The sequence below is a fragment of the Amblyomma americanum genome, chromosome 11 (assembly GCF_052857255.1).
Source record: "Amblyomma americanum isolate KBUSLIRL-KWMA chromosome 11, ASM5285725v1, whole genome shotgun sequence".
NCBI classification, from domain to species: Eukaryota; Metazoa; Arthropoda; class Arachnida; order Ixodida; family Ixodidae; genus Amblyomma; species Amblyomma americanum.
The window spans coordinates 120,063,489-120,079,911 of NC_135507.1; the positions used below are offsets into that span (position 1 = coordinate 120,063,489).

At 45.6% G+C, this 16,423-nt stretch overlaps 1 protein-coding gene across 1 annotated transcript in view; it reads left to right on the forward strand.

Annotated features, from left to right (window-relative positions):
- Nucleotides 1-16,423, forward strand: part of LOC144111525 (protein O-mannosyl-transferase TMTC1-like) — a 311,970-nt gene that overhangs the window by 204,055 nt on the left and 91,492 nt on the right. Inside the window, exons 5-6 of the mRNA XM_077644851.1 lie at nucleotides 12,799-12,877; nucleotides 15,709-15,812. Of these exons, the coding sequence (XP_077500977.1) occupies nucleotides 12,799-12,877; nucleotides 15,709-15,812 (183 nt within the window). The remainder of the gene's footprint in view (nucleotides 1-12,798; nucleotides 12,878-15,708; nucleotides 15,813-16,423) is intronic.

Sequence of the window (16,423 nt, forward strand, 5' to 3'; positions counted from 1 at the left end):
CAATCTCTACTTATGAGTGCAAAATGTGATGTAACAGCGATGAGCAGTCAGTGCCATTACCAGTAGACAGTGCCAAGTAGTGAAGATGGGTAATTCGTCATTGCGATTATCGCTACGATGGCCGTACTCTGTACGATGATGGTGGAAGGCAAATAGTCACTTGTCGACTATTGATAAACACGTCTGAGATAGACATAACCAGATGAAGTTACGACTAAGAGCTGTTAAAAAATTAACTACATCATTGTAGTGGGTAGATAACCAGCGGTTGTTTAGATTCGTGGGAAAATACAAATTGAGGAAGCTGTTCCAACTCATCATAAGCAAGCTGCAGCACATGCAAATAATGGGGAAAAATGATAGGTGTGGGAACAGGTTAATCTGAAGTTTCCAAGGTCACTGAAGCTGGAAATACGATACACGTGACTCTCGATAGCCTTCCTGGCCTCTCTGCTGCTTTGGTCAGGACGACCTAGTGGAATAGTTGGCTACGCATGTCTATTTGATTACAGCGCACAATAAGAGAGCGGGGACCGAAAGAGTGGAAACCACGATGCGCTGACTGCAACTAGTTCATTGCCAGTGCCTGCAAATGTACAACTTGACGCGTAAGCGCGCACAGAAAAAAAAACAACCCAAAACAAGGCGTACACACCAGCGATGATTTGTTACATCCACACAAAAGGTTGTCCACTCGATTCTCTTGTCCTTTGGCCGAGCCTACAATGGTCACACTGGCATATGCGTAAATAAGAGGCTCAGTGAGCACAGCACAAACGTCGCTGATGCCTCTAGACACCTAGGCGTAGTACATTGCCACGACTGCGAACGCTGCAAGGAACACGAGCCTTTCTTAGAGCAGACCGCAATTTTGCGCAGGTGAGTCGAGAAGACTACGCGGGATATAGTCGAAGCTGGCGAAATTACAAAAAAGAATTACGACAGCACGCCGTCGGTATTATTAAGTGACATGGAGTTCCTTCTCTTGGGCAGAGTCACCCAGGAACAGCTGTGTTAAGGCTTTCGGTTCACGCGTTGACTTTCTCAGCTCGGTCCGTTTGGAGTGAAGTATTGTTTTTAGTTTTTGTTCAGTATCGCATGAGATTATCCGCGGCTATCAACGAGATGTTTTATGTATCGCCTTGCTTTTGGTGTTTCTTGTGCTCTCAGATATCCGTCAAATTTAAATTTGCAAGTGTGTTTGCGTGGCAATAAACTAGTTGCAGTCAGCGCTTTGCGGTGTCTACGCTTTCGGTCATTGTTACTTTTTTATGTGCGTTGTAGTCAAATATGCTTAATCGGTAATTGTTGACCCATAGGAATTGTCTTTACTTCTCCTTTTTGTGGCTGTGATTGGGGGTTCTATCCTCAATGCTACTGGGTACCCACCCGTGATACAAGCAACACAAACATTCCCTTGGCTTGGTGCTCGGCTTGTTTGGGGTGAAGTGCTTGGGAATTGGGCCTCTGATCACACCTTTTGTAGATAAAAAGTCTTGGGCCAAGGAGCTCTTTGGGCAAAGGTGACTTTGCGACATTAAAAGACACCATCATCATTTCCAAAAAGACGTTGGTTTTCTCGTGTGAGAGGGTCATTGATTACAATTGGCTGGTTTTCATAAGCAGTGAATCCGATCCTATTATTTGTCAGGCCTTTCTTTGCTGCGAAATCAGCCTTTTTTTAATGGTGAGAAAAGCGAATCACTTTGTCGGTTTCCTTCCTTTCTGGGAATAGGGCAACTAACTTTGTAGCGAATTCACTAAAGAACTGCAGCACAGTTTCCCACTGCGTGGAAGGCGCGCCTTTATTTTCCACGTTACTGAGCCTTGAGAATCGCTCTAACTCAACGATTCGCTTTGAGAGTTCTTTATTTTCTTTCTAAAGTGCCGCTTCATTTCCGTTAATCGACTCGAATACTAAACTGGTAAAGAGGGTGCAACTGCCCCGCCATTATTCAATGTGTTTCCTCACCGGGATCGCGTCGTGTGCGAGTTCAGCATTTGTTTGCATGCTTATACAGACTTAAAAACTACTAATAGTCATGTCCCATATCATAACGGCAACAGTGGTGCGGCAGAAAAAGCGGCGTCTACAGAAAAGGCTCAAGCGATAGGGACTACCAGCCTGTGAAAGCTACACTACAGTCACCAAGGCTACATAACTGCAGCGATCACTGCTGTCAAGTGTAGGTTCCACCTGAACACCGCTGCTTATGTAGCCTGCCTATTCAAGGAGTAAAAAATTCCGGGGGCCACTTTGTTGACCTAAAGTGCTTTGAGGCGAAAGCCTTTATCGCGGTGTTGCTGCTTTTGTCACTGATGTGTGGTTAAGATGTGGATTAAGTACACAGTCGTTTGTGAGTAGTAAATACTGAAGACACAGGAGGGCGTTTGGGAGGCATCCGTCTGTTCCAACGCCTTTCCACAAACAATCTCTGGCCTCCTCACGCTAGAAATATATCCCACTTTAGCATCATACTTCGCGCATACTAACACTTTTAAATCTTGTTTTTTATCCGCGAACGATTGACGAATGGAACGCCCTGCGTCTACGAGTGATATCGGCTGTTGATTTTGACAAGGCACTCTGTGAGCTATTTTAGATATATAATAATAATAATAATAGAGATTTATTCATCACAACGATGAAAAGGGCCGAGGAAAAAAGCCAGCAAGGCTTGACGAGCCCTCGGCCCCTACATATACAAAGGCATCAGCGGAACAAAGAATACATATTATGCAACAGTATCACAATAACAAAATTAGTACTACAAACTTTTGATGCAAACACTGAATAAAAAGGAAAAATGAAAAGATTATAAAAGCAGACTAATTTTTGAAACACAGGAAATGTTTACAAAGGTCACGGATCGGCGTACTAATTATGTCAATATTTTTATGATGTAACGTGTTTAGGTGTTTAGGCAACTGGAAGGCAATCATTTGTAATCCGTAGTTTGTTCTTGGAGTTTTAGTCTGCCACGGGGAGTGTTGTCTAGTGTTATACAGCTTCTCGCTCGGCGTTAGGGAGGCCAGTCTCCCCAAATAATCAGTATGACGAAGTAGCTCCTTCTTATATCTCGAAAGCAGTTGAAAACTATAGATGTCAAAAATTTTCATAATACATGCATCTTCAAAGTACTGGTTTGTATGCTGGTTGAAACTAAGCTGGAATATGCACCTTATCGCTTTCTTTTGAAGTAGATAAATTTTGTCTAGATTATTCAGAGTGGTCATGCCCCAGACAAGGTGACAATAATTTAAATGGGACAAAAACAACGATTTGTATATGAGCTCCTGGATCCTCGAAGGAAGCATTGTTTTCAGGCGATATAGGTGTCCTACGACTCGAGCGAGTTTAGGCAAGATAGTATCTACATGATGGTCCCATGACATTGTTTCGTGAAAGACGACTCCAAGTGTTTTAAATTTTTCTACTATCTCAATCTCCTCTGAATTAAGTAGTAGCTTTTTATTTGTATGCAGAAGTTTATTCCTTGGTCGGAAGATAACAGCCTTGCTTTTATTCAGATTTATTTTTAACCCATTTAGTTCTGTCCAGGTGTTTAGTTGGCATAAAATATTGTTTCCTTTGTCTATCAGGGAATCGCATTCATTCGTTGAGAGGAAAATACTTGTGTCGTCTGCATAAATAAAAAACGATGCTTGGTCGGTGATGTTTACTATGTCGTTAATAAATAAGTTGAAGAGCAAAGGCCCCAATATGCTACCCTGCGGCACTCCACATTTTATATTCTTTAAAGAAGACTCAATACCATTAATGGTTGTATATTGTGCACGATTAGAAAGATAAGAGTGTAAAAGTTGCAGAGGAAGACCTCTAATTCCATACATTTCAAGCTTTCTAATCAGCAGTTCGTGATTTAGAGAATCAAATGCTTTTTTGAAATCTACGAAGGTAGCTAGCACGATATGTTTCTTTTCAAAACTGTTTAGGATATATTCTTTCTCGTGAAGAAGCGCAAGCTCAGTGGATTTATTCTTCCGAAATCCAAACTGCCATCCTGTTATAATATCATTTTTTTCTATGAATATTTGCAGTCGAGAGAAGATAAGCTTTTCTAAGCCTTTAGAAAAGACAGGGAGCAAAGAAATAGGTCTGTAATTTCCAAGGGAGTTCTTGTCACCTTTCTTGTAAATAACTACTACTTTAGCCACCTGCATTTTATTTGGAAATATGCCCTTTAAAAAACATAAATTGAATAAATAACTTAATGTATTACATTAGACAATTTTATTGTTCGGTGTTTTACGATGTTGCTGCCCTTGTATTGAGTGAATGTATTTTTCTGCCCTCCCTGCCTGGATTCAAAGGAGGGTCTACAGACATGTGGAAATAAAAAAAAATGGTATGGGCAGAGAAAAACAATGATGTCCAGACAAGGAGAACTACATATGGCTTGGCAGGAAGAAACAGGAAGAAACGAAAAACATTGCTATTGAAGCCTCAGCAAGAATCGCGTTTTTGAAGAGATATCACCTTCGAGAGCTCGGCCACACTTTAGTTGAGCGACATGAGTTAGAGGGGATTAGCCCAGGTGCCTATATAGAAGATATCACTGCCGTAAAAGCAGAGCTTCTGCAATTTGAGACCGAAAGATACAAAGGAGCCTTGATAAGATCTAGGAACTGTAGATTTCTAAATGAGCAACCATCCCGTCGGGCCCTGTGTGATGAAAGGCAGACTGCCCTAGCTAAAGAAATATTCGAAATTCAGTATGGCGGTTGCACATACAGGGATGATCCTGGTATTATTGAGGCTTTCTTTCACTATTATCGGAAGCTGTTGGGTGGTTGTGTGGGCACAAACGTGAAATCAGATTACAGTCACTTATTCGAAGCATTGCCCTGACTTGACGATGAGCAGCGTGCTGTGGTGGAGGGGCCTATCAAGCAGAACTTTTTGCTGGACTAGTTGGTCCATTCTGACAATAGTGAAAACAGCCCTTGTTTTGTTTTTTATCGCTTTTTGGCTCTTTGCATCATGTGACGTTGACTGCATCTGACTATATTTGCCACTGCCTTCCTATATATTGCGCGAGTTTCGCTCAATGAATTCAGTTGTCAGTCAGCGCTCTTTCCTGTCACTTCCTCGTTTCGCCTTCCGGCTTCTTCTTTAGCGCTGTTTTCACTATTGTCAGGGGCCTATCACTTTGGACGAAATTAAATCTGCCATTTCTGACCTGAAGGCTGAGAAATCTCCTGCGCAAGATGGCATTACTAGCGAGTTCTACAAAACATTTCCCACTTGCCTGACACCTGTCTTGATGGAGGTTTTCCAGGCTTCTTACGGTGTTGGTTTTCTGGCCCCCGATTTCTATTCTGGGCATACTACAATAATCCCAAAAAGCGCAGATTCAAATCGGTTGAAAACAGGTGAGCGATATCGTCCAATTTTCCTTTGTAATGTAGATTACAAACTTTTTGGAAAGGTTCTTTGCAATCGTCTGCAGCTAGTTGTCGCTCACTTAATAGGCACGCATCAGGTCTCCGGTATCACAGGCCGCAGCATCCAAACCCATATTCATATTGCACGTTCAGTAATGGAGACAGTATCAGATGAGATCGGACAAGTAGCTCTAATTCAGATTGACCTTGCCAAGGTATTTGATAAAGTTCGTCACTATTTCTTGTTTGCGGCCTTAGAGCATGCAAATATTCAATATATTTTGCTTTGGGGCATACGAATGTGCTATAAGGAGTTCTATACAAGGCTAAATGTTAACCAAGAGCTAATCGAACCTATTCCACTGAAATTATCTGTTCGCCAAGGCTGTCCCTTATCGCCTTTGTTGTTTGCCCTATATCTTGAACCCCTTTGCCTCAGTATTCTTAACTGCAGATCTATCCGCGGTTTCTCCTTGGCGCAGTCTGAAATTAAGATTTTATCCTATGCAGATGAGGTCGCCCTCTTTTGTTCTAACAGAAAGTGTGTGCTTGAGGCATTGCATTTGACTGAACAGTTTTGCGAGGTATCAGGTGCGGCTCATAATCTAAATAAATCGAAGGGGTTTTGGCTGGGCCATTGGGGCACAACGCCAAGTCATTATAGTCGCATAAGCTGGGACTGCGGGCCCCTTCACTACCTACGGGTTCCTCTTCACCAAATTCGCAACAGTGGCACCTACTGGAATTGTCAGATAGTCTCCATGAGGCGACTAACCCAGGCTTGGATGGGTAGGGAACTATCAATGTTTGCTCAAGTCTGCAACATTTTTTATTTGCAAAGCTTGCCTATGTGCTGCACGTTCTGCACTGTGCGAGGAAGAAAGTGCAGGTGATGCACAGAGTATTCGCTACATTCGTATGGTGTTCCCAATGGGAACCTATGCGTCGCGATAACCTATTTCTTTCTCTAGAGTCCGGTGGAAACGGCCTTGTTCACTTATTCGTGCATCAGCTTGTCTCGCTTTTTTTTAAATCTTCAAACTACCCTTTTTTATTAGCCATGCTTATTAGGCTCATTTGCCATTCCTATTCGCACCGATGGGACACAGTCGTGAGGGGCTTTTATTGGGATTCCTTAAGGATGTTGCTGTCACCTTCAATTTCCTCACTGTGCGCTTTTCTTTAGACTGCCTTTAGACTCCAGAAGGCAGATGACCCAGACACTTACAGAGTATTTGTTCCGTGTACTGTTGTATCGGAAACCTTTTCTGGAGTTCCTTGACTCCGCTTTTTTAAAACGTGTTAGGCGAATGTGCAATTCTTCTCCCGCGATCCTTTCCATGCCCTGTCTATTTACCAACGCCGTAATAATGTAGAGGTAGCAGAATTCTGCAAAATGGTTGTGGGCACAACTATGGTACCATCAACCAGTTTGGAGGCTTTTGTACCACCTTCACCAGATGACCACTACGACATGCTATTCACGATGCCTGAACTAGAAGCTGCTCTTTCCTCGTGTAGGCGTCCATCTGCACCTGGTACTGACGGGATTTTGTACGCGTCCCTCTCTCACCTTGGCATGGAATGCAGAACTGTGCTGCTCAGTTACTACAATGATACATGGGCTTCCGGAATCGTTCCAGAACACTGGAAGATCAGCCGCCTGGTTGCACTTTTGAAGCCTGGCAATCCTCATTATGAGCTTACCTCATACCGGCCAGTCGCACTAACAAGCTGCGTCGGCAAAGTTATGGAGCAAATGGTGCTGGCGCGGCTCGAATGGTTTTTAGAGCAGAATGCTCTCTGTCCGGATATGATGACCGGGTTCCGGAGGGAACGTTCTTCGATTGACAGCGTAATCGACCTCATATCGACAGTGGAACATAAAAAACTTGTCGCCGACTCGTTGCTGCTGTCTTCTTGGACATCAAAGGGGCCTACGATAATGTACTTCATGACGCCATCCTTGATGCCCTTGACGACATTGGCGTTGGCGGCCGGATGTATTCGTGGATTGGGAGCTACCTCAACGGCCGGTCTGTTTACATATCTACGCCTGATGGGGAGACTACCCGTCATCAGGTTTGCCGTGGAGTTCCTCAGGGAGGAGTTCTTAGCCCAACCCTATTTAACGTGGCATTGATTGGACTGGTGAATGAACTTCCCACTAACATTCACATCAGTGCCTATGCTGATGATATCTGCATCTGGGCGTCGGGATCGACACGTCCGCAAATGCGTGCGAGATTACAACGTGCTGTGTCATCTACTTCAAGGTACCTACTGCCTCAGGGTTTGCACTTGACAGCTGAAAAATGTGCTGTGGTCGCATTCACGCGCAAGTCTGTCTTCCACTACCCGGTAACTCTTCAAGGGGTTGCAATACCATACGTCTCCCACCACAGATTTTCCAGGCATTATCATTGACCGCGATCTGTCATGGTCGAGGCATATAAACATGCTAAAGAAAAGATTCACTCTTTTTTGCCATGTGCTTCGCTTTGTGGCAGGCATTAAATGGGGCCCAAAGGAGAGCTCCTTGCTTCGACTTTAATATACTCTCTTTATTGGCTACATTTGTTACAGCCTTCCTGTACTCTCTAACATGAGTATTTCCTGCTTGCGGACATTAGAGAGTGTCCAAGCACAGGCGCTCAAGATATGCCTCGGATTACCACGTTGTGCCTCGAACAAAGGCACGATTGAGGAATCTCGTGCTTGCCCAATATCGGTCTACCTGTCACACGAACCACATCGTGTATATTTACGTGCGCTTACACGGCACCGCTGTCACCCGCTGACGAAGATTTTTGATGAGCGACCGGACAGCAGTTTTGCACGCGCACTGCGCTTCCATCATTCCTTGCAGCCCCCATGGGTAATGGCTCAGCCTTCAGTCTGCCTGCATGTCCCTGGCATAATCAACAAGTCTGCGATGCCGGTTAGCGGACTGAAGCAACTCGCACTTGCCTACATCTGGTCAGAATACCACAAATGTGTGCACGTCTACACGGATGGATCTGCGTCTCCAAATGCATCAACAGCAGCTTTCGCAATCCCTGCACAACAGACGACCCGCAGATTCATTTTGGAACACAAGTCTACTGCAACCGCTCCAGAGCTTGTGGGCCTTCGGGAATCGATTCGCCACATCTGCGGAGAACCGCCTCATGAGTGGTGCATTTTCACCGACTGTAAACCTGCGCTACACATTTTAGGATGCTTCCTACGCCACACAGCCTACCAAGCTCTGGCTCTTGATATCATTAGTCTCGTATCATTTTCTCAGGGAAACGGCCACCGTATAGTGTTTCAGTGGATCCCCGAACACTGCGGACTCGATGGAAATGAGACCGCCGACGCTGAAGCAAGGAGCGCCTTAGCAGTGGCCTGCGTACAGCTGTACCGTTCTCTATAGTGGACACAACTTGTCTCCTTTCGGAATGGATGAGCAGGGCGACGGCTAGGTACTGGGCCCTGCCAGACACCCGCCACATCCGCCTTAAACGGCTAGATCCGACAATGCCTTTTCAGTTCCTCGCGGAATACCTCGCCCTATTGCATGCGTTATCCGCAGACTACGTTTAAACGTAGCATTCACGCGCAAATACTTGCACTTAATAGGAAAAGCGGACTCCCCGGAATGTACCACATGTGGCGTGTTAGAGACTATAGAACATGTTTTAGTGGCGTGTCCAGCGTATGCACGTGAAAGACTCATACTCGCATCTGCTCTGAAGCCTATAGACACATTGCTCCTCTCTGAGGATTTGATCCTCGGCGCTTGGCCAGATAGTTTTAGAACTGTAAAGGCAACGCGAGCGCTCTCACGCTTTTTGAGCAACACGCACCTTGTCTCGCGTTTGTGATGTCAGAAAGTGTTTTTTTTTTAAGTAGTTTTTCATCTGCCTCCTCCCATCATCATCGTCCCCCATCGTGACCTTCTTTTATCTCCTCTTCCCGTCCCCCAGAGCAGAGTAGCAGGCCAGATATTTATTTTTCAGGCCAACCTCTCTGCCTTTCCTATCAATAAACCCTCTCTCTCTTCTCCCGCGAAAACATTCTTTTTTAAGCTGCACACATCAACGCTGCCTGTGAAGGCATGGCTTCATGCTAAGGAGATGCTTGCGCCATGGACGGTGAATTGTCGCCTGTGCAATACACCAGAGACAATTGACCATTGTTTTGTTCTGTGCATTGATGCTATCTTCTTCTGGGACATTTTACAACAAACAATTAAGAAGAACATTGACATCACACCCTACAGTATTCGTTTTTTACCCGCAGAGGAAAAACAGTACTGTGCCATATGATCTATTTATGTTGCTAGGACTATTTAGTCTCTGGAAGAGCCGCCTGATGGACCGCCACGCCGAATCACCACGGTCGTCGAAATCTTTGTTTCGTGAACAATGCGCTTTGGTGCGAGTAGTATATGCTACCCTGCAAGAGCCGCCTAGCTGGCTCCGATATGTGGATGCATGTGTGTGCCTCCCAGACATTTGATGTTTTTGAAGGAGTGTTCATACAGGCGTTGGGTGGTCTGGTGTTTTGTGGCGTAAGCGTGCTTACACTTTTATGTTCGGCACTATTTTCATGCTATAAAGAATAAAAAATTGGCAGGAAGTAGTGTAGTCGTTAGCACGCTCGGCTGAGGAATGGAAAGGTTGTGGTTCGAAACCCGCCATGCTCAAGGGTATTGTTTCTTATCGAGTTGACGTCATTTGACCGTCAGCTTTAATATGACAGATTTCGCAGAGGGACAGACAACGATAGGGGGGGGGGGGGGGGGCATTGACGCCTGAAAATCCGTTTGGCGATTCCCTTCGGTACGTGGTAACTCCGCGTCACGTGGCTTGGTCGTACTTATTCCTGCGCAAACCCTTGGAATCGACAGAAGGGCGAGGAAGGCTGCTGCACTGGCGCGACCGCTGCTGTAAAGTTCACTGTGCCGATGAGAGTACGTTTTACAGTGAAATGGCTGCTTTCTAGACGGCTACAGTGTGCCAAATAGGGCTCTTTCTGTTCCACGCGGTAATTTACACCACAGACAGCTACGAGTTGAAATCAGTGAAGCGTCAACACCATTTTGCCTCAGCGCCACCTGGCATTCCTCCCCTTTTTAAAAACGTGCGCAGAAGAGCGCGCGAACACAAGCATACACAAGCACACTCAAGCATACGAGAAAGGCTCGAAGTATCTTGGGGATCACCGTGCAAAATACGCCTTCATGCGTAGAACATGGGCGATCTCTGGACGGGACAGTCGTCGACGGCTTCTCTGCTGTGAAAGTGCGGCGTCCGGTAGTACCTCGTAATTAACGTCGCTGATGCGCCGCAAGACTTTGTAATACCGAAATAGCGGCAAATGAGATTTTCGGACAAGCCCCGCCGACGAACAGATATCCATACCCAAGCCTGGTCTTGAGAAAACGAAGCAGGGCGAAAAAACGTGGGCGAAATAGACACACATACGACAGGACGAATGCTACATTCGTCCTTTCGTATGTATGTCTATTTCGCCCCCGTTTTCGCCCTCGTGGCAACGCCTCGGTTGCCACGCGAGGACAAAGGGAAAGGGCCGAGAACGTCCATGCCGACCTCGTCGAATGGGGCAGGTTCTGGTGCAGTAGGTTGGAGGAGCCCCGGAGGCTTGGCGGCCGGGGCCTTACGGTGCTGACACGGCCGACAGCTCTGCACATAGCGTTTTACAAAAGTGGAAGTTTGGGGCCAGAGAACAGCTGGGGTATTCTTGAAAGCGTACGAGAGTATCCCAAATGGCCAGAGGTTGGTTCGTCGTGGCACGCAGAAAGTATTTCCTCTTCAAGTGTTGTCGGCACGACAAGGAGGTACGCTCGCGAACTGGAACCAGGGTTCTTCTTATAGAGCACGCCTCGTTACAGGGAAAACGACGACAGGTGTCGAGAAAAAGATTTAGGAATGTTGGGTGGCCAACCTTCCAGATAACCGATGAGGGGTCAGAACACTTGATCGGCGCGCTGCTGGGTTGAAAAATCAGAAGAATGGATAGCCCCAATGAAACTGATGTCGTCCGTGTCAGTTGATGCGAGTTCGACAGGCGCACGAGAGAGGCTGTCGGCGTCTTCACGCTTATGTCCGGACTTATAGAAAATGGTGAGGCCGAACTCCTGCAGTCGAAGGCTCCATCGCGCCAAGCGTCCGGATGGGTCACGCAGGTTGGCCAACCAACACAAAGAGTCGTGTTCAGTGACCACTTTGAAAGGGCGATCATAAAGACAGGGGCGAAATTTCGCAGCTCCCCAAATAATCGCGAGGCATTCTTTTTCTGTCGTGGAATACTTAATCTCTGCGCGTGACAATGCGCGGCTTGCATAAGCGATGAATCGTTCAACGCCATCCTGGCGTTTCACGAGATCCGCGCCGAGGTCCATGTTGCTGGCGTCGGTGTGTATTTCAGTGCTGCCGAGACCTCCCTTGCCGGGTCCCTGCCTCGTCACCAACGCCGTGACAGTATTGTCACGGAGTGGTGACTGTCCGGAGAGCAGAAAGGCTGCGAAAATGGTGTCTAAACAAAACTCCTAATTGTGGCTGACTTGAGCCCACAATCGACTGAATCACTCGGCGGCTGCGTAGGAACAAGCGTGCTCGGCGGTCGTCGAACAGAATGCCCGCCGCTCTCGGCCGTGCTCAATTTAAAGCTGATAGCGAACATTCTAGATAAAGGGTGCAAAGTTACTAGAACATTCCGGAACAACGAAGAACCGACCGACCGACCGACCTTCGAATTTGGATGCGCGTGCTTACTTCCACACCCATTTTTAATCAGTGTTACCGCTAGATATCACCTGTTAAACCCGAAACATGCCAAGAATGTGTTCTAGACAAGTGGCTTGCCCTCTGTAAGTCTTACTGCCGGCTGCTTGCTAGGTTTTAAGCCCCCCCTTTTTTTTAAACGAGGGCACAAGGAAGAGACATGGAACACACGGGCGCTCACTTGCAACAGCTTATTTTGAACCTCGAATCAGTATATATAGCTGAAAAACAGTAAGGAGTTGATATGCTTACGTCAACGTGTGATTGCGTCGCCTACTGCGCATGCGTTAAGTTTCCCTGTTTTTTTTTCAGCTATATACTGGCGCCGAGGTTTGAAATAAGTTGTTGCAAGTCAGCGCTCGTGTGTTCCAAGTGCCTTCTTCGTGTCCTCGTCTTTCTTTGCGCTGTAAATTACCATCATGAATCATCAACACGCCTAGACTACCACCTTAGTGAGTTTAAATGGGCTCTTAAAGCATGAGTGATGGGAGAGGTACCTTTGCATGAGTAATTTCATAACCAATACATTGATTTATGAAAGCCGCTGCATTATACGGCTCATTGAAATTTTGCTTCTCAATTTTATCTCTCACAGGAGCTACTGCCGTATTTACATTCAAGAGATATCACGGAGAAGCGTTCGGGACTTCCAGTTACTGACGCTGACAGCAATAGTAAGTATATATTTTCGCTTACTTCTCACGGAGGAGCAACATAAGAAAGTGAATCACATCGGCTTGAGATTCGTATCGGTGCGATTGGCTGAGATCCCCTGCAAGGCCCCTAAAGCCGCGTCTCTTGAGAGCTTTCTAAATAGACAGTGAAGAGAACTTCAGGCCATATTCGCTCTCAATAATCATGGGTTTTAGGACTTTTTCTGGCCATGTTTATCTTTCTCCAAAAGCAAAATACGGATTTATTGTTCGGACGCTTGGGTTTAAATACGTGATGCCGTATCCCGTCACATGAAAAAAACTCGGGACGTCGTGACCTAAAAGGTCTTTTTGAGCATCATTTTGGGAATGAAAGCCGGTGTAACCTATTGTCAATGTACCGCGCTCAAGAAAATGCCTTATACGCCCCCCTATGCACCTGCGAAAAGAGCTGGAGGTACCGATATAATTATTTAAATTTCGAGAAGCTGTGCTTTAAGTTAATAACCGTTCACGTCATTAGAAATCGGTAAACTATTGATGTAGGCCGAAATTCAGCTTTTCCTTAGTGACGCCTTCTTTGCTTTTATCCCCTCTATCAATGTACGGTGCTGTGTGACGGTTTGTACCTGCACTGATCAGTTTTCGATTTATCCATTTTATTTACCTCAGTTCAGCCGATTTTCGCAGGGGAGGCCGCTCCTTCCAGTACGAAGATTTTTCGTGCTCTGCGTGCAGAACAGAAATTGTCGTCTCTTATTTGCGGGCTTTGCATATATGTGGACGGCGTCGCTCTATGTATTACAATTTTCTAGTCACTAAACGCGCTTCCTATTGTTTTAGCAGCGATATAAATGACGTCGTTACTATGTCAGGTGAGGTGCAGCCAGTGGCCACACATTCGAGCTCCGCTTTTGGATTGCCGCTATTGCTGTTATAAAGTCTTTTACGAAACCGACTTGTTTCACTAAGAAACAAAAAAAATTAAATAATTCGCGATGAGGCGCTTCAAATGTCCAAAAACAGAAGCGTTGCCAACTGAAAACGTGGCCCAGTTTCCTACATAACGTTGCAGGCATTTAGGTTCAAGTTAGAGATTACGACTTTTGGCGGTGCTCAGAGCAGCACCGGTTGTGGAGGCGAATTTCGTACACACTTTATTGGAGAGCACTACGCCATTTCTTAAATCATTCAAGCGTGGCAAGAAATCAAGAACGATGATGTGGCAACGAAATAAGCTAGAGTCACTGCCAAGGCACTGAGATGTGAAATTTTTCCGGAAGGCAAGCGTATTGTCTGGAAGTATACAAAGAAAACACAAAGCGTTGTTCGAGTCTGCCTTATCTCACGTCCGGGAGAGAAGCATACAGGACGGCGGCTCACCGATCGATTCCGGGCGCGGTGAGAGGTGCGGAATTAGGCCCTAATTTCGCTTCGACCGGCCGCGCATTCGAGGACACGTCTCGAAGCACAACAACAGCTTCGTGCGGTGAAGCCCACGTGTGCGCCGCTTTAGGTTGATTCTTTATTTCCTAGCTGGCTTGGAATAGCCGTCATCGTTGTGCGATCAATATTCTAATTGGGTTGCAGTATTTTTCTGCTCGAAGTGCTGCGCAGTATTCCTGAATTCTTGGAAAATTTTGCAGAATTTCCTTAGTAGCTCTGGGTTGAAGATATGCGTCATTTGTAAATTTTGTATCGGACTGTGGCCGCCGTAGGGGTTTCAGAAATTCTGAGCGCTGTGCCCGTATGCGACATGAAAGAAGCTATAACATTGCAGAGTTCGCTGCGACTAACACCTAGTTTTCGGGTGGGGAGGCAAGATAGGCGGCAGACACTGGGAGAATCCCTTTTCTCATAAGCCGTAAGAGCACGATGCTTCTCAAGAAATTTGACACGCTAGCGAGTGTGGCCAGATGATCAGTTTTCTTCAAGGAAGTAGGCCGTCGGCGGTGATTCAGTTGTAAGATAGGAGTCTGAACAAGTCTTGGGTCACTGGCCAATTGTCAAAAAAACATTCAATTGACGTTTCGGAAGTCCTACGGGTTCCTTGTTTGTTATTGAGATTTGTGAAAAAGGAACCCGTCGAGGTCCCGAAACATCAACTGTTTTTTCAATTGGCCAGTGACCCAAGACTTGTTCAACCATGCTATTACCTGACGAGACAGCGTTCCGTCAAAACCTGGATTACAAGATAGGAGTCTATTGCAACTGCCCTCCTACAACATAAGCAAGGGCCAGTAACAGCAATCCCGTACCTTTATGTGCAGTTCACGTGATCCTACAGATTTCAATTCGGACGCCCATTAAGCACACCAACCTCATTATTCAAACCATTTTTACTTCTTTCTTCAAGTAGTTCTGAAATAGGTACTTTTGAATTTTGTCCTGGGTGTTAAATTTACACGGCGTACCAGCCAGGTGAACTGATTTTTTTTTATAAATACAGCCGTACAAAATAGAAGGAAAAACCAAAAATTATGTTGATGCCCTCTTCCCAAAGCAACTGGGGAGAGTAGTGTTGCACTGTCTCTAATCCACTGACTAGGCAAGATTTATTGAATTCCTTCTGAATTTTCGAATCAGGGACAAAACTTCGCGGTGATGCAGAACTACATCGCAGGGAAACGTATTAGTCAGGAGCGTCCTCCTCTATTACAGGTAATTTTCTGCTTCCAAAAGAGTTCCTGTGAAGCATGCATAAGTTAGCTGCTACGAAAGAACTTCAAGCTGCATTGCAAAGAACTCACGTTCCAACCAGCCCTTTCAAAAACCGCTTGGATCTGTATTTTTTGCCTCCTAAGTTTAGATGTGTGGTGTCTAATATTTACTCTTACATCCTTTTCCTGCAGTTAGTTGTGCTGCTGACCTTCAGGCTTTGGATACTGCACGGAAACCTGCCAGAGTTCTCAGAAATGGACAACCCGGCCTCTTTCTCTCCTCACTTTTTCACGAGGTGAGAAGACATGCATCAAAGGAGGTAGCGAGTATTTTAGCAAGGAACGCGCTAACGACTGTAACGAAGGCAGTGCAGGAATTAATCGTGCGCATAGGTGCAGTGAATGCGCTCAGATTGAATCAGTCATATTTACATAAGCATCCTTGGACGTTGATGCAGAGGGGAAGAAAATAGTCCGCGTTTTAAAAACTGGACACTGGTCACATTTCTGTTCAGGACCGTAGTATTATATGAACACCTTTTTTCTTTGATGCTTTGAATTAACCTAGACTAAATCGCCGTGTAGGACTGTCTGTGTTGCATGCATTCAAACGGGAATAAAAAAGAGCCTAGCAGTAAAGCATTACTTCCAGGTTTGAGAACGATGACGGTAACGCTAAAGAAGAGGAGCGTTTGTTCGCACAGTTTGCGTATTGCATATGCCACTTCCTTATGGTTATCAAGTGTATTCTAAGATGTCATATTTGAGAGCACTGCAAGGCAGAAAATATTACGAGGTGCGCGCTTGTGAAAGTATTCCGTGTTTTAATTTTTCATGCTTATGAACATTAATCTAATATATTTTCGCTGTGAGGGAAAAGAAACTGCCTTTAAGGTCAAGCAAACAA